This window comes from Rhopalosiphum padi, chromosome 1 (assembly GCF_020882245.1).
Source record: "Rhopalosiphum padi isolate XX-2018 chromosome 1, ASM2088224v1, whole genome shotgun sequence".
NCBI lineage: Eukaryota > Metazoa > Arthropoda > Insecta > Hemiptera > Aphididae > Rhopalosiphum > Rhopalosiphum padi.
In genome coordinates this window covers 63,582,757-63,602,900 of record NC_083597.1, presented here as the reverse complement: position 1 = coordinate 63,602,900, position 20,144 = coordinate 63,582,757, and the positions used below count along the sequence as shown (strand labels likewise).

General features: G+C 24.6%; 1 protein-coding gene across 2 annotated transcripts in view; it reads right to left on the bottom strand.

Moving 5' to 3' along the window:
• The window catches only part of LOC132918034 (gastrin/cholecystokinin type B receptor-like), a 115,875-nt gene that overhangs the window by 25,279 nt on the left and 70,452 nt on the right, over positions 1-20,144 (bottom strand). For both annotated transcript variants that reach the window (XM_060979083.1, XM_060979084.1), the window contains exon 2: positions 17,935-18,216. In XM_060979083.1, coding sequence (XP_060835066.1) covers positions 17,935-18,216 — 282 coding nt within the window. The remainder of the gene's footprint in view (positions 1-17,934; positions 18,217-20,144) is intronic.

Here is a 20,144-nt window from a genome sequence, read left to right as displayed (position 1 = left end):
TTATAAAAATACTTTTAATGCAACTCTGTAATTATTTTTACTATAATGCTTTTTATATTTCATCGCTTAATATTATTTAATATTGTACTGTTTTAGAAAAAAAATTATTATATTTTTACTGAATAATGTAAAGATCAACTTGTCACTTTATTATTTAGTGCTTTTTTATCAATAGATTTTTATTATTGTGGCCATGTTTTTAGCTTAATAGTTCACTGTAAAATAATGACAAACCTTAGATCTCAAAAACAGAATATAGAACTTATGCATTCTTGTTTTTTGTTGTGTTCCGGAAGTTAAAGTTTTTCAATTAAAAATTAAGTTGACTCACTAATATTTATAATCGGTTTGATACCTGGAATCAATGTCCTTTAGATAGTTTGGTAGATATAGGATTATGTACCCTAATTAAATAACATTAAAAAAAAACATGTTTATTATTTTCAACTTTTTAATCAGTAGGATATTTTACATAAGTTTTCATTAAATCTAAATGTTTTCCAATCAACCAAAATTAAATAAATTGTTTAGTAAATATTCAATATAGTAAATGTGTATTTAAAAGATTTATGAAAAAGAAAATGCCATTTATGATAAACTTATAAATTATAGTTTAATTGTTTATTGGTTTTTATTTATTTTTTAGTGCAAGATGTACACATTTTTAATATGGAATATAATATTATTTGAAAAACTAACATGTATTAATTTATTATTTATTATTCTTTCAAATTTCAAATTCCTATAACGTGACTTTATAATGACGTGAATTTAGGTGTTCTACGTGACTACGTGTAATACTTAAACCTCGTTAAACCACGTTAAATCTATAAGTCTTGTGTTCAAAACCACGAGTTTACGTAGATAATTCTACATTGTAAATAGCTTTTTATTTAGGTTTTTTTTTCTAAATCTTTTTCGATGAATGTATTTTATAGTTGTTACAATTCATAAAGGTTCAGTGGAAAAGAATAATATTTTTCCTAAATCGGCATTTAACTCTCGTATTTCGAGTGCAGTGCTATTAAATGTTAAAATGATATATTTTGAGTCGTAAGACATTTATGTATATAAATATATATTCTTTTAGAGCTGTTTTATTAAATAAGCATGATCTTTGGAAATAAAGTATTACATCATTACATTCGTATCATGTACTTTTGATAATTATTATTAATGAGTAATGACTGTGTAATAACTTTTGACTTGATGAATTTTTTGTAAATTCTCAAACATTATTTTAAAACAATATTATTAATATATGTACTATTATACTCGATGAATTACTGTGTTCTTCAAATGTATTAATGTTATAAAAATCATGGTAGTCCATCTGATATTAAATATGTATGTGTGTGTATTTAAACCTTTCATTCATTATGGCAGTGCAATAAGTAGGCCTGGCTCAAGTGTTTAAACACACTTAGGCAAACTTGAGGTTTGCCACACTTTACATGTAAATACTACATCAAACCTATAATACAAAAATGTTAAATGCTGCCTCTGAAAAATACCGCCCTAGGCGTGGGCCTGTGTATGTAACTTCAAGAGTCGGTAGATTTTTAACATAATTTTTTGTTACGTAAATTCTTTGAGTTTCTTTTACAATTATTTTAACGTTCCTTTTAGTCAATGTAATGTACATGACTTTGGGGAGCAATCAGTATTTTTGAAAATAAATAATATGGTTTTTAAAAAATTGTAGTCTACCTAATATTGAAGGAAGTTTTTAATTTATTATGTTATAACTATAATAAAAGTTTGGAATTAGTGATTAAACAATTGTATAATAGGTAGACTTAATTATAAAAATAATTTTTTTAAATTTATTTTATAAATAATAAAAAGGTAGTCGACGTTTACGAAATAAATTTATGGAAAATTAGTAATATTTTTAAAGTATAATATTTATATTTTTTACTAAGATGTTATTCTTTACAGTATACTTTTCTATGCACGTTATGGACAATATGTATTATAATAATTTACAATTATGTTTTCATTTCTTTAGATAGAGACCCGGAAGGTTTTTGGAAGCTCCAAGTCACCCTGATTAGACAACCAAAGAATATTTATGTACTTATATTAAACTTTATTAGTGGAAAGGTCATTGTGTAATATTTTAAGTATAAATGTATACTATGGGTATTGGGTATAAAGTATTCTATTAAACGGAAATAAAAATAAATAAATTGCAAGGTAAAATGAATAATGTAATAAATAATAATGAAATGTTTATTTCATTTACGCAAATATGAATAACGCAATTCACAAAAATATAATAATATGAAATTCAACTTTCATACTTTTTCTTGTTGATTTCCATTAGTGTTTTTTTTTATTTTTTAATTGTGTTATCATTGTTGCGTAAGAATTCGTTGCGTAGGCGACCATAAAGACAATTCTCAACGCAAGAAAAACACTCAATTCGTTTTAGAACATTGAAATATAATCTATATAATATATCTATGTTTACAAAGCTTGCGTATTTTTTCATGCTGACCATTCGATCGTAAGACAGCTTATTATCACTTAAAAACTACCACAATTGCTATTCAAAACTAAATTTTATTTTTTTTGTTAGTATAATTTTTTTTTTTTGTAATAATTTATAGAGTATTAATATTATTTTTTTTTTTTAGATCACTACAATCGTTTTTTGTGTTTGCTGTGTTACGACGACTGAATACAATTACTTTTGACCAATAACTATTTACTTTTGATTATTTATTAAAATAATTGTAATATATTTTTTAATAAGATATTCTGTTGTTATAACAATAATAATAACTTTTTGTTTTCGTTTATCATATTCAATTAAGGCAGTCGACAGATACATCTGTATATTGTGTTGAGTCTGTTAGTGGGTTTTCATTGATTTTTACATGGAAACAAATTGACTAAATTGTTGTATTAAGATTCTTTAAGTTCTTAGCAAAGCTTTTTAGCTATTGTCCATCAACTAACTAGGTTTATATATTTGTATTAGAATAAAATAAACTAATGGTAAATTATTAGATGATATAGTTATAGTTTTAAGTATATAGAACATCGAACGATAAGACAGGTATGCATTAAGTTTTAAACTTTAAGTAAAAGTTTAGAAATCTCTTTATGAAATTCAATGTAGTGGTGAAATTACGTATTTTAATACAACAGATATAAAGTTAATTATATCAAATATGTATAATAATGTAAAGGATAACAAAGTTTCTTCTTTGCTTAGACTGTTATAAGTTTTGTTAAGGGTCCAATGGGTAATAAGCAAAATATTATTATTTGGTTCTAAAGTTAATTCACATTTCACACCTTACATTATATTTTATTATATTATCTAAGTTTTTATTAATATACACATAAAAACACGTTATTTTAATTAAAAACATTTATTTTCATCGATTAAAGTTTTTTTTAAATTTCAAAATGGAGCACTTTTAGTGGAATTTTAAATTTTTGCCGGACCCTAGAGTTTTATGCCACATGATTTAGATTGGCTTTAATAAAATTGTCAACAGTGTTAGTTTGATTTTTATAGTAGTTTTGATATTTGTTTTTAAATTATTTTTTAACTGATTACTCGAGTGAAGAATATATTTTTATTGATAATATATTTTTCCGAGTTCTCTGACCATTATTAAACAAAACATTTTAAAAATTTGTTGTTTTTATTCAGTTGTCTTATTTTTATTATCATTATATAATGCTACATTATTTTGGTTATGAATATTAATGTAGTATATTAACTTCATTTATACTGTGGATAGGTAATTTTTAAAGCAGTTAACTGTCTAACTTTATATAATTTATGTAATTTATATGTAACATTAGTAATTCTACCACTGTTAAGTGCAAAAGCCACTTTATAATTGATATTTGATTAGTTTACCTCCTAGAATATGGTTTACATAGTAATTGCTATTAAGTTTCGCAAAATACATCACACTCGTCGAAATTCATTAAATTTTACGTTTCAATGTTATTTCATTAACAAACACCTTTTCTGAATGATTTTGGCTATAGTAGCATGTCAGAAAGTAACTTATTACGTTTTATAAACTAAACTTGGGTTATGAATAGTTAAATCACATTTAATACAAAAGCATTTCAACGATCGAAATGTAAACTAAGTACTCAATCCACAACGTATAAGTTCTTAAATAAAACTCATGGGGTAAATAGTGTAAGTACTCGTATTTTTATAAAAGTTACAAAATATATATGCTGAAACTTCTCGTATAATGATATTATTATAATAAACAAATAAACATACAATATCATGAAATAATATTCTATTATTCATTTTTAAAGACATCGATTGTATTGAGATTACGTTTGAGTTATTTTGTGATTGAGACTTAAGTTTAATTTAGTGTAGATCTTAAAGTGTTGTAATGAAAAATAATTATACATAATAATGAAACAGGAAGAGCGAAACTAAGTGCCTAGCAAAATATTGGCTACCTACAGTTGCTTTCATATTGCCACTAGTGGAATTACATAATATTTATAAATACATACTAAATAATCGGCCACCTATTAGTAAAAATACCATACAAACGAGGTTGTACATTTAATTAAATTACTGGACTAAAATGATTTTCAAGACAAAAAAAAAGATTTTTTTCTTTATGTCTATGGTATGCAGCCGTGTATCAATTTTGCTTACACATAACGCCGTGTTAATTTACAGTAGAAATCACTAAAACGATCATCGCTTAGAACGGTCTATATCCCGGAACGATCCAATACAAAATATACGTTTACAACAAGTATAGTTTTAATGTGATATCGGCTACAACGAGTAAAATACATCGAATTATAGAACAAATGTTCGGTTATTATTATTTTTTAATAATAATTCGTTCTATTTATCCTATTATGTATATATTTGGGCGTCACCCAATTGCGGCCCATAGTAACCTTTTTACTTTTTCGCCTATCCCTAATGCGGTCCGTACATAGTAAATAGGAAGTACTATTTAAGTAGTTATCAAAACTAAATAAATACCCCGTTTCCGTCTGATACGTATTTGAACATAAATATAACTCAATTATACACGATTCACACGATCACCAATATTCGGCGTGGTAATTCGGTGTTCCCATAGATTTAACTTCTATATAAACTTCAACGGCTAAAATACAAATATTTTGTGATTATTTATTAGACATTTATATTGATGATGATTTTGATTTCCCGCCTGAAATATTGGTTACTTGTAGTTTAAGTATGTATTTGACATTGAATACGTGTGAAAGTTTCCATTCAAAATTCAATTCACTATTTTATACTTCACATCCAAGTATATTAAATTTCAATTTTTGGACATTTTTAAACAATGCCATAAAGATTCTAAAATAAAAAATTCAATCTATAGTTTGTACTCCTCGGGAAACAACCAAAAAAAAAAAAAATTATACAAACCCAAATTACAAAATTAAACAACTTGGAAATATCTAATTTTAATTTTGTAAAAATAATGAGATTTAAAAATCCACCTCTAACACTATAATTATTTTACTATTTATTGACATATTAATTGTATTTCAACTTTTTTTATTGTAAACTATTTATTATTTTAATATTCGACTATATTATTTATTGACACATTAATTGTATTGAATATATTTTAAATTACAAATACGTCCAATACAGTATTTAAAATATTTACTTTTACATTACTCATCGTGAGCTGATATATGTATAAGGCAATTATATATAATATAATATAAGTAATCGATGACCGTATACGGTAATTATGGATAATCATAAAAATAATTTATATTATTTTATATTACATCATTTGGTTATAGTATATATTATTATATTAACCTATTTTGTAGATTCGATTTACATTCACAGGGCTAGTCTAAAATCATAATTATTTAAAGTATATAATTTTTACAGTAAATAATAATATAATTATACAAGGTTTTTATTATAATACATTTTTTGTTATGATATTAAATAAATATATAATACATAATATTATGCATTTATTATAAAATCAAGTCATTTTATTGAAGATCAAAATTATGTAAAAACTTTACTAGAAACAGAAAAAAAAGTAAAAACAACTCATAAGCCATGATAAATTAATGCCATAAATAACAACATATAAGTTTAGAAGCACAAAAATATTTATTAAACACAAATTTGAAAGTCTTATATCGTATATATATATTGTTACTATAAATTAAACCAAAGCATTAAATCTTACGTGGACTTGCGACGAGTTTCCTATCAAACTTACTTAAGCACCTATCACTTCTGCATTTTCACAACTTTCTCGTTAAATACTACCGAAACACGTAAACGTTGACTTACTTACTATGTAGAACTTTTGAATTTAATCAAAAACCTAACGCAGTTGTAGAAATAGAGTATTTGATGCAGATGTTATACAATATTCTTTAATAACGTTGACTTAGAGCTAGGAATCTAATCAATAAAAATCGGTAAAACTATTTCAGGTAACTACGTTCGTAAAATAATTTAACTTAATATTGGTTAGAAAAGTTAAAATGAAATTTTTTAGTAGTTATATTTTAATATTCATATCGTTATTGATAATTAGATAAGTTGTCGAGTAGAAAAAAAAACTTATAAAATGAAATGAAAACGTATTTGGATTAGATTTTTATTCCATTGTTAACGTCATAGACTATATTAACTTCAAATGTCTATGTTAATTTCAACAACAAATTCAAAATAAATACTATATTTATTTAAAAAAATTAAATCTAGTCGGTTCTAAAAAAAAATTTATTTTAGAAATTCATAGACATTTAATATTTATTAGGATTTTTAAAACTTCTAAGATAAACCAGAAATATATCAGTTTTGTAAAATTCAAATTTCAAATAAACTGTGGTGACTGGTGATTATTTGTATAGAGTAATATGTCAATTTATCTGGAATCTGGATTAATTTGTATAACATTATAATCTTTGGTTATGTATCATTTTTCTGATAATGTTAACAATTTTTTAACAAACTTAAACGAAGTAGAAGAAATTTGTAAATTATTTTCAATTTTTTCAATTTTTGTTTTTTTGTTTTTGATCATGATTATATCATAATTTTTGAATTGAGAAGATATAAATGCATTACTTTTCTCACAATGTATGAACCGCGATATTAATCATATTCCGCAATTCTCCTACTATATTCATAAATATTATGTTGATTTGAAGGATATTTTATTGTCAACTGACGTGTGAAACACTACCGTATAATCCAATTTAATTTGAAAAATGTGTTGAACAATAAATGAATGTCAATATTATCCATAGCTCACCTTATGAGTTGACATTTACGCATATAACGTTTTATATTTTATGCACAATATCTACCTATTTATCATATTTTACAGAGCAAAACAAATATGAGTCCTATATTAACATAAAACCTATAGAATATTATATATATATTCTATAAATTACATTATATATTGTATTACCCATTAATGTACAAAATTATGATTTAAGTCTCTAAATTATAAAATATTTAGAAAAATAAATTTCCACAGAACATAACAAAAATTAGTTTATAATTAGTTTCAAAATTATTATTATCAATAGCTACTATATAGAACAACAGTATAAAAATATATCTCAATAGCTATAGTGTATAAGATAGAATAAAAACAATTATATTATTGTAAAAAAACCAGCTACTAAAATAAACAAGGTTTTTATTTTAATGGAAGATTCAGAATTAAACAATCAAATGTTATTTCCTCGATTTATGGTATACCCAATTTCTGTTGAACAGTTGAATGCATTTTAAGATAATTTGACTTTTTTTATTGAGTAAGTTTGAAAACAAATGTAGAGTATGTGTATAAATAAACTATACATGTCTGTTAACGTTCTATATGTAAACGATATAATACATTTGTTATCATTTGATTTCTTTTAGTCGTTTAAGCTACTCGTTAATGTTATAATAATTTAAATGTAATGTTATAATACTGTTTAAAGTTTTTCAATAAAATTATTATTTTAAATACAACTGCAGGTATAAATATTATTGCCATTAGCCAAAAACATATAATTTACGTATAATATGTAATATTCGTTTTATAAATGTCAAAAATATTATATTATGACAAATTGAAAATAATAAATTACGGTGAATGTTCATTAGTGTATGGATATTTTATTTTATTATAATATTTTATATTACGACGGATATTATTATTATAGTGATATATTTGTTTTTAAAACTGTGTCTAACTAAAATAAAAAATACCGTGAAATATCCCTTTATCTATTTCTGTTAAAAAAAGTATTTTCTTAACATTTGTACATTGTTTTATTCAGGTTTCAAATTATTTTTAAAATTTAAACTATTGCATCACAAGGGTTGATTTTTTGATTCAAGAATATATCATGGCATTAAAAAAAGATATTATGTCATAAGCTGATGCCATCTTAATAAGCCGATATAAATATGAACATCCTGTTATACGAGCATACTTAAAATATGCTCTTAAAAAGATTGTTCCTTAAAAAGTTTTCAGTACGTCATTACTCCAAGTCTTGCTATTAATTTTAATAAAATGTATATACAATAACGTCTAATGAATTTAATGAAAAATAATAATATTCAAATTGCTAGCATAGCTCCACACATAGTTTGTAAAATATGTATATGGAAAGTAAACGAAACTGAGAGATTGTTTTTGAGGAGAACAGATTTTCTATCAGATAAAAGCCTCTGGGATAGATTTAAAACCAAAATTCTATGTTTATTTTTCCATATAATATATTTTTCGTAGGTTTTTAACGGGTATTATGACCAAGTGCTGATGTTTTAAATTGTACTGTTATAAATATCATTGTAATATAATCAATCGTATTATAATCACCGGCAATTGGATATTAGATTACAACCTAAGGGTGTATGAAAGAATAATAATTATTGTACGATGTGATTAACGATCTATGCTGATGATGTTTTAAAAATGAAATTCAATCATGTAAATAAACGCCGTTTAATGTGATAAAGCTAACATTTGCTATTGCATGGGATCAATTTCGGTTTTTGATTGAATGTTGTTTTAATTGTTGTCGTCATCGAACGGATATTGTTCGAAATAATCCCTTAGTTATTGTGGGGAATCGATTTTTGACAAACGGTTATGAATGGCGTACAACAAAAAACATTGAACATTTGTTTACGTGTAGGGGAATGCACTCTAAGGATTACTGCCAGTGGTACACTAATTTTATGTGAATTTTCGCAAGACCTATAGCAAAATTCATCAATAAAAACGACATACCTACATACTATGGTATGAGTTATAAGTATTGATCTATTTACTATTAAAGTTACTAATTTCATGAGATTTATAATTGGCGAATCGTCATGACGTATGAAATACGATTGCTACACGTTCAATTTTTATATAATAATATAACAAATATAACAGTATATTATGTAGTGGGCACGTCGTAGCACCTCTATAAATGTATAATAATATATAACACGTTCGCGACTTAAAACCATAACTATCTTCAGCGGTGAGTTTTTGACACGCAGTCACAAAACGTGCCACGTTTTTCCACCACTGCGAAAATGTTCTCGTTAATCTCCTTCGCCATAATATGATGCGTGTCACGCGTGACTCTATTTCAACGGTTGGTATAACAGCCACACGGTTTTGATTTGATAATAATAATAATTGTAAAAGTCTGATAAACGCGTAGTTACACCGTGTTTTACGCTTTGTGTCCTGATCCGATTGTTTTTCTTGACAGTCACACAGAATTTTCACCCGAATTATAACACATATAATATTAATATAACGTGTCGGAATTATTATTGTCTTGCGTATACTGAGGCTCGTGTTCAGACTTTTTGAATGGGTGCGGAAATTTTTTTTACTTTTCTCACATCCCGTTATATCAATATCTTTGTGTATATAAAAAATGTCGTGTACGAAGGGTATGTCCACGGTGCACTGTGCACTACGAAACAACTCAACCGATTTTAATGAAATTATGATCAATATGCGAGTGATTTAGTCTCCGTCATAAGATAGAATAGTTTTAATCCCGATTAATGTCCTCAATATTATCTCTTTATTAAATCGCTTCAAATAAATGTACTTCGATCCAACGCATTGATATAAATATATAATTTATACAGCATATTATATGTTTGTTATGCGATTATAATATGTGAGCAAATTATTTTTTAACAATGTCTTTTTTAATTATTTATTATTATTTTGTTTGAAAAAACCTGGAAATATTTTTGGTCTTATATTTGATAACTATCGAAATTTTTTAAGGCTTCTTATTAAATAATTGATTATTTACATAAACGATATAAATTTAATTGAATTATCCAAATGTACAGAGTTTTTAACTTGGTTTATTTAAAATACCTTCTAACGATGTTAGGGTAATATAATAAAGATGTTAATTAATAATTTTTATCACGATATCATTGTGCAATAAACGCATTGTCGAAGTATAAAAATAGGAAAATGCTGAACATGGATCAAAAATGGACAAAATCGTATTGAAATTATATAGACTGAGAAATATAAGGTACAATAGTGGGTATACGATTATAAGATATCATTTTTCGTTAGCATCACAATTCAAAATATGTATCAATATAACAATATTGTAAGTTATATTGAAATTTTATGTTACATGTTTTGAATATAATCATATTAGAAATTATTTTTGTGAATATCCCGATTGGAATTGATTATACTTCTTTTATAACTCACTTAAGTTTACATTTGGAACAATTTGCTGAAAACTCCATATGTTTTTTTCTATTCTCGTTCACTCGAGCACATCTTTACGTGACTAGAATAGCAATCGACATAAAGCTATTGAAATTTAGATTTTAGATTGAAATATTAAAAATTTTTTTTTTTCAAATTATTTGTTGATACATATATGGGACATAATAATATGTAAGTGGTATATATAAAAAAAAAATTCAATTACATACATGATGCTTAAACATTCATCATACAATAAAAAAAATAATGAAATAATATATTTTATACTGAAATATATTATAATAAGGATATATTTTATTTATGCCATTGAATATATTATTATTAAGGAATTCGTTTTTCTTATTTTGTCTGTAAACATTTTTTCGTGTTGAGTGAGTGCTTTAAAATCCATCATATAAAATGTCAAAATGTTTATATAACTAGTATGTTAGGTGATTGTATTATAGTGATTTATTATTTGAATAACAGCAATGATAAACAATAGTATATACACTTTAACACAAGAAGATTTTTAATTTTCTAATCAGTTTAATGTTTCGCGAAATAATAGTAATTTTAAAATTTTAAACTAAAAAAATAAAAATAAAAAGTTAAACATATTTTTTATTTATAGACATTTTAAGTTCAAATTTGGACGAAATTAAATATTTAAACTATGAATAACAAAATTCATTATTTTTAAATAGTTCAAACACATTATTCATGGAAACACTATTACTTATAATATTATAATATAATACATGTTATGTTATATACACAATAATATTTCTGAAAAAATTAATTCAATCTATTGTATTACTTATAGTAAAATTAATTACTTTACCTAAAAGTAATATCAAAATAAATAACGTGAATATATATTTAGTATTTTAGTGATATTCTTATATTAATGGAGTCCAGTTGTAGTTCTATATTATGGGGGCAATACCTCTCACATATAATGAGGTGCAGTGAATACGTTTTTGGCGGTAAAGAGCAGTGAATTTTTTTTAGTGCTAAGGAGAATGAGAAAGAAATACAGCAGAAATACAAAATCAAGAAGAATTGATTAAACTTCCAACGAATAAGAAAATCAAAAACCAGCTTTAACGTTGGTGAATACCTCACATGATTTTGGCTCCATTCTACCATCGCAGTCGAAGCTATCCTGATCTGTGGACAGTTGTAAAACAAATATTAATTGCCTATCCCTTTTCTTATCTCGTCGAGTGAGAATTTAGTGCGATGACGGATCTAATCGCGAAAAAAAGAAATCGACTCAACTTCGTTAATAGAGGAGTCATACACCTACATCTCACAAGAATTGAGGTAAACTATTTTTATTTTATTTGTTATGTTTACCTTTATATTTTAAAATGTGTTCTACATATTATTATAATAATTAAGTAATTAAGTAATTTATAAAGCTCAGTTTTTATAAAATGGGTATCAAATGTATTAGTATTTTTCCAAACCGCTGATTGTTGGAGCATCAAAACATTTTATTTTGACAGCCACCATTTTATTTTAAAGCATTTTTTTTTTTTTCTGAAGAAATAAGCATAATATTATTAATAAGAGAACATCAGTAAAAATTTTCCACTATTTTACACACGTAGAATAAAGTATAAACCATTTTCTTTATTTTATTGTTGTAATTACATTATTTAAATTAATGTATTATAGCGTTTATAAAGAATTATCTTACCTGTGTTTTGTCAGAAGTTTTTTTTTTTAATATTTTAACTTTTAATGAAATTATTACCTAGTGCTTAATTTTGTATTTATTTGTAATTAATAACTTTAAAAAAATATTTAAAAAAAACTTCTGAAAAACATAGTTAATGTTATTCTTTATAGTATATATAATAGGTTTTAATACTTTTATTTTAATAATTTAATTACAATGTGTGAAATATGGAGAAAGGTTTTTAACTAAATTATATAATAAGTGAAGGATGGCGAAAAGTTTATACTTATGCGACTTCTTAACTTCAGACATATATAATCTGATGTGTTACACTTTTTTTATGTTAAAAATTTAAAATACATAAATAATCATATACTATGTAGTGTAGTACTGAAGTTAAAACAATGATAATTTATTAATGTTTGTTTTGTCAGTGTTTTAAACTGAAAGAAAAAGAATAAGCTATATGAAATTTTTATTTTTAGAATAATTTTTCTACATTAATAACCATATATAAATATAAAAGAAAATACCTCAATATTGGAACTATAATTTATTTATTCGTTAAAAACGTAAGTAAATATGTTTGTTTTATTTTCTATTACAAAAGTATAGAGATATGTGGTTCCAAAATGAAGGACACTATTAACTAAAAGTCTATTTACATATACAATTTTCAACAAATAATATAAAACAGTTAGTCATTTTTCAACTTATCATGCTAAATTGAATACACAGAATTTAAGTATTTCTGGTCCCGTGGAAAATAAATTAATTGTATTGTTCCTGTCTATAATAGAAGGTAAAAAGTTTTACAAAATCCTTTGAACTCGTGAGTCTTATGTAATCTAAAAGTAAGAGTGGTTTTTAGAACTATTAATCTCTCTGTTGAACTACCAATCCCATCGACAATTTGAACAAGGACCAACGCTATTTCATTTCATCTCTTACTTCTCTTTTCTTTGTGTGATGAATGTCTTATCAATACTCTTGAATACATTTCTCTTATATCATTATAATAGTCTATATTATTTAATTAAATATATATACGAAAAATTCTTAAGTGTTGTACACATTTTAAATGCCATACTTGTCGATATTAATAACAATATAAAATATAATTAAACATACATATATTATATGTAGTCTTATGAATCGGACCAAATTGAACCAATATAAATGTATCTTAAAATAATTAAATATACGTAATATGTATCATATTTTATTATAATTAAGTGGTAGTTTGTAGATACTTGAGGGATAAAGGAAATTTTAGTTTTTCATAAGTTTTCTATGAAATAGATCTTACTAAATATATTTCAGATGTATTTCGATTTAGTTTTGTAATATAACTGTTTGTATAAATACTATTGGGTAGTTCAAAGTTATGTCGGTTCGACTAAGAACGTTTGTAATAATTTGGAGTATTTGCAATTAGAAAATTTGTTAGGGTCGCATTTGATAGTTTGTCAGGTTCCGATTTAATACACCATACGTCCGAATTGGTCTTGACAGTAGATTTGTTTGTACAATTTAAGGTTGAAGAGATAATATTTTAATTCGATTCTTATAGTTTTTTGAATAAAATATCCATATATTAATATATAAATTCAACCGTAGACTCAGAACATTCATAGTTAATGTATATTTTTAACTAATAAGAATTACTTCTTAGATATTTTAATTTATATAAAATATTAATAAAGTAAATTATAGGTAGGTATGTTTAAAAAAATATTGACTAACCAACAAACGTGTTATAAAAATGTTAATACACAAAACAATTCTTGAAAATATCTGAAATATAGTATTTACGTATATACATTTTTTTTAGTTTGTACTTATTGTTATTGAGTTAGCTCTAATAAAAACAAAAATGCATTTGAAAATAAATTAGTATTTATAGTGGTTGGCACTTATTTCTCCGATCTTCAGCGTCGTTACTCGACTCCGCAAATACAAAATATCCTGTTCTAAATTATCTCATTGGAAGGAAAATTGTGAGTTTATTTTAGTGTTGTAAATTAGTTGTTTGTTTTTTTAATTAATAAACATAAAATACAATTTTATAAAAGTCAAAGTTTTATTGTACTAGTGTTATAAATGGTTAGAAGAACTATGTGTTGATCTGTACGTATATAAATCATGACAAATGAAATATTTTACTACATTTCTCAGAATGACATGCTTGATATATTATGGATAAACATTTGAAATAAACACAATTTTTACCAAACACTAAGATTAGACACGTGAATAATATTTTCAAAATAACTGATAAATATTTTTATACAGACGTTTTTATTTAATACTTGTCTGTTCACACAAAACATGGATAATAAAATACATTTCTCATATTATTATGATAAATATATTATTATTGACCGTTGTAAATTGTATTTATTATAGATTTATATAAATGCAGCTATTTCCAAGTATGCCAGGCGAATTGATTTTTTTTTCAAAATCTAAGCACTCCCAATAGCGTAATATGCTGTGTATTCATTTTTAAAATTATAGGATATATTAGGATAAATATATATATATATATATATTTTTATTAACTAAAGGTTAAGAAAAACGAAGACACGCTCTATTAATATTTATCAATATTCTTAAATTAAACGAATCTGTTTTGGTGAATATTTTTAGCATCAATCTTACCTTATAATAATAACTGAAGCAATTAAAATGTCTGAAAAAAGATAATTGCAGACATTGAATGAATTTTACGAAAATATCGATGTACGTATGCATTGTTAGTTGTTACTGAACAAACTAACTGTATTTAATTTATTTGTAAAATATATAATATAGGTACATTTATTTGATCTAATATCTATTTTTCATAATTCAAACTGTATAATAATTACGTATGCACAAAAACTAAAATTTGTTCATGAATTACAACTATTTTATATTCACTATGTTAATACGGTTAATTATTGTGATTTACATCATATCTTCCCACGCTTGAAATTTTCCTATTTTCGTTTCACGAACATTCATAAGAAACCGCTGACGTTAGTCTAACAGTAATAAATTCTTAGTTTACAATGAAGGAAAAACTTTTCTTGTATTTCCAGTAAATCTACTCTGAAATAAGTTGTAAATTTTTATGTCTCCTAAATATTAATAACACGTTTCTGGTCGTTTATAAAACAATTTTAAGCTTATTAACATTTTCAGTCGCTTAATACTTATACTTTTACATTTATACATTTAATATTATAGCGATGAAAACATTGTAGATTTAGGCAGCTTATTTATGGAATTATGGTTTAATATTCAACATTAGTTTTAATTTTGATCTTGTGAATTGAAATAATGCATGCACTTCATTTGATATGAGGCAATACGTTATAATAACGTAAAAATATTAAATTTTAATTTAACGGATACCGTTGAAGGTTATTTATATCGTGTTCTTTAATCATAACATTTTACTGCACTCATGTGATCCATTCCAATTAAAAATTTAAGTCTTTCAAACTTTCTAGACACGATGTATAATTCTGTATAATAGTACTTAAGTCTTGAATACTTCAATATGTAACGGTTATAATATCCTACGCGCAGTGTCAAATTTATTAATATACTGTATAATGTTTCTATTTGTCTTTGGTCTTTTCTAATTTTTTTTTAATCGAACACTTATATTATAGCGACAGAGTTAATTGTTTGTAAAGAATAATAACAAGAAACAATATAATACATAATATAGCATTAATCATGCAGTGTTTTATTATTAATTTAGTCATTTGCGTGCAAAACTTGTGGGTTTCATGTTTCAAACATTAATAATGACTTTCAAACTTTATTACTCGTAGGTATATGATTGAAGTGCTATTTCTGCTAAAATCTACATATTTAAGAATTCTCCACACGAGTAACACGACATCACGCCCTATTGAACTTGAACTCATTGTTTCAAAAGACGAGGTTTGCATTAAATTACATTTATTTATTTCCATGATTAATTCTTTTAATTTCAGAATATAGGCATTCGTTTATTTCAGTGTTCATGGTATTAATTGCTATTTAACTTTTAATTTTTATAAATAACCACTTATTGTATCCATATTAAAACCACGATTTCTATAAAAAAAGAAAAACACTCGTGTACTTTTTATTTTTATTATTGTTTATTTTAACATTATAACATATAACATATTTTAACATATTTGAATTTGTAGTTATTGTTTTATACAACAGTTTTGTGGCATATTAAAACGTAATATAATATCATATCATAATTATATTACTGTATCGTAACATTCACAACTCTGCCATGTATAAAAAATAATTCAAAAACGTTCTGCTTTTATTTTAACCAAGTTTTAAAGGAATTGGGAGACATACTTTCTGAATCTGAAATAGCGGAATAGGTTTGAAGTGTAGTAATATAGAGTTATCATAATATTATTTTCTATTACCTTTTTGTATTTCAAGATTTTTTTTTAAATCTCTTTTTAGACTGGCTTATGTAATAGAGGAAAAAATAAATATAACATGTTGATTTTTTTTTGTTAAATATCCACGAGTTATATTATATGAAAAATAAATGCATAATTTAGTAAGTTTGACATTTTTTTGTAAATAATATTGTATTTTTGGAAAATGTATTATTTGTATCTTGTATTTAAGTATAAGAATATTTAGATTAAAATAAAATGCTTAATCCTCAATAGACATGGCCAGTCACCCATGACCAACATTATTTTTAAAGTATTTTTCACCATAAAATATTATTGATAACTGGTTCTCCTCCCTCTATAGTCTATACCCTTTTTTTATTTAAATTAAATAGTTTCTTTTTTTATTACTAAAATTAAAAAGTTCATAAATAAATTTGTACATAAATGTTCATATTATGGGTATATTATATATACCTGCGTTAAAACATTTTTAAAGTGAAATATAAAATAAACAAAACTTTTTAAATAGTTGTAAAAATGAATAAAATATACATGGGTCACCCGCGATCAGCCTTGTGTCTTTCTTTAAAATTATAGCCTTGCTTGTCAATATTATTATACACGTGTTGTCTAGATTAACTGTTTACATTTTTTTTTAAATTTATTTCGTACAATTTTTTTTACATTTAAAAAAAATATGTGTGAAAGTTATACGCGAATATAATAGCTTCATGTGCCTCTAATAAAACAGACATTTTAGCTGGAAAATTAGTTAGGTTTAAGTTGATTTAAAATTTATATATATATATATATACATATTGCAAGTATATGATATACTTATTGATTTTTATGAAGTATAATCAATAATGATATGTAATAAGTATAACAATTATCGTGAAAACCGATTTTTATATTTTGATTTTTAACCATTAGAAACTTTTAAAGTTACCTAATTTAAAAACGTTTACACTGAAGTGGCTCCCTTCAAGTCAATATAATCTCCTGATCGGCCAAGTTCGATGTCGAAAGCAAAAACCGAAACGCTATTCAAAAACTATAAACATACTCTTACCTCCGCATGTAGTGATACTTGATAACCACGACGATTACCACGGAATTCGCTATGGCTGCAACTAGGAACAACGGGACGTACAGGCCGATCAACATGATACTTCTGGTTTCAGTAAATTTCATTTGCGATGACGAAAATTCAGCGATCAGTTCATCGATCACCGCCGCCTGTTCCATACCGGCCGCATTTTTCGTCCATAAACTGCTGACATTACGTGCCGTCGTGTTGTTGAACATTTCGTGTGCAGACGGTGCGTTAATATGTCTCGTTAAATTGTTCGTCCTGTAACATCATAAACGGTTGAGAGTTGTTGTAAAAATTGAAACAATATTGACAACGGACATAATATTATGGTAAAATATATTATTATGTATTATTATATTAAGTAGTTAAATAAATTGTCTATTCAACGTTTCAGTATAATATTTTTTCGTACGGAATATTTTTTATTTGTGTCTCTAAACTAAAACTGCTTTGTAAGTTTGGTTATTTTGAAGTGTAAAGTTAAATTATACAGTTACTTTTTATGCAGTTCTGTTAAAGTTTTTTAGTAATCAACTATCGTTTTATGAAACATTTTCAATCATTGTTAATTATGTGATTGACACGATTTTGATAAAGTATAAGTAGTATGTACATAATAATATATAATTTTGTTATTGAGATGTTTAATTATAATATACAGCAATTGTAATTTATGGTACATAAGATTTATGGTAGATAATTATTTAATTAGTTATCCCTCATTTTAAAAAATATATGATAATTATCGTTAATATATTTTTTTTTTGCTATAATTAAAAAATGTACTTAAATATATTGTACCTACATTTTTAATTTTCACTTAGAATATTTTTCTGAGTAGGTTAGAAATAGTTTATATAGAAAGTATTTATATAAATAAATCAAATCTTTAATGAGTAGGTAAGTTATTTAGTTATAATTATTTAAAACCGATGTAAAGTAAAATAGCATAATGGTCTCTAATTCGAAATGTTGTTTTGTAATGGCTCAAATTATTTCTAAAACATATTTCTAAAATATTATAATTATAATAATTATACGAAATTATTAGTTCATAATAATAATTCAATGGATTTATTATTCTTGGTAAACCATGTAGTGTGTTTGTATTGGGTTTAAATATCCAATACTATTATATTAAGTTCAAATGTACTTATCGAAAAGAAATATGTACTCAAATGTTTACAATAAGTCGCAACTATCTCGTACAATAAGTACAAAACGAAGTTAGGGTTGTAGTTAAATACCTGTAATCCAGAAAGTTAAAATGTTTGTGTAAGAATCATAATAATGAGGTGGTGTACACACTGTCGCGTCTATCGCGATCGATCGACAATTTATTATTCGATTTACACAAAAATAATTTATCAAGTATAAGAAACAACTCGATAAAATCGTATTACAGTATGGTTATTTAAATTACAGTAGTACTTACGTACAGTCGGTTAAATTATACAAACGAGAAATATTTTGAAAGTATATACATGGAGAACTTTACATTTTCCTTTAATCATGTTGTATTTATTTTATTCTACATTAATTTTGTTCCCCTCAGACAAATCAATCGGTAGTTCAATAAGAATTATAACAGTCTTAAACAAGTTTCGTATTATATTGTCTTAAATATATACACATTTGCACGTTTAAATAAAGACTATTTAATGATATTGTACATTACAGTAGTATAAAATGTTTAAGGTTTAATTAAAATTCCGTTGATAATAATATTAAAAGCGTCATAGCAATGCAATGCTCGTACATCATTATATATTATAAAATGTAAAAAAGTAGTTAAGTGAATTTTAATAATAATATTCTATCATTCGTATTATAATATTGTATTCAAATTCGTAACCAAGCGGGTTTTTTGTATTGTTTATATAATATTAAAATTTGAACATGGTCGATGATTTTAGCATTGTTGTTGAATTTTTGTAAACCATTAAACTCAAAAACAATAATATTTAATCAGTCTGGTACCGTCCGACCTATTTTCGTCTCGAGTCGCTCTACCGTTAGACAGCGTTAAATCATTATTATTATTTGAAAAATATTTAAATTATTATTATTATTATTATTATTTTTTCATTTAAAAGCAATGATTAATTGTCGCGTTTGAAAGATGATTATGAACAGAGCTCATTTTACTAATGCATTTGACGTTATTTTTTCTTAAAATTTTTATT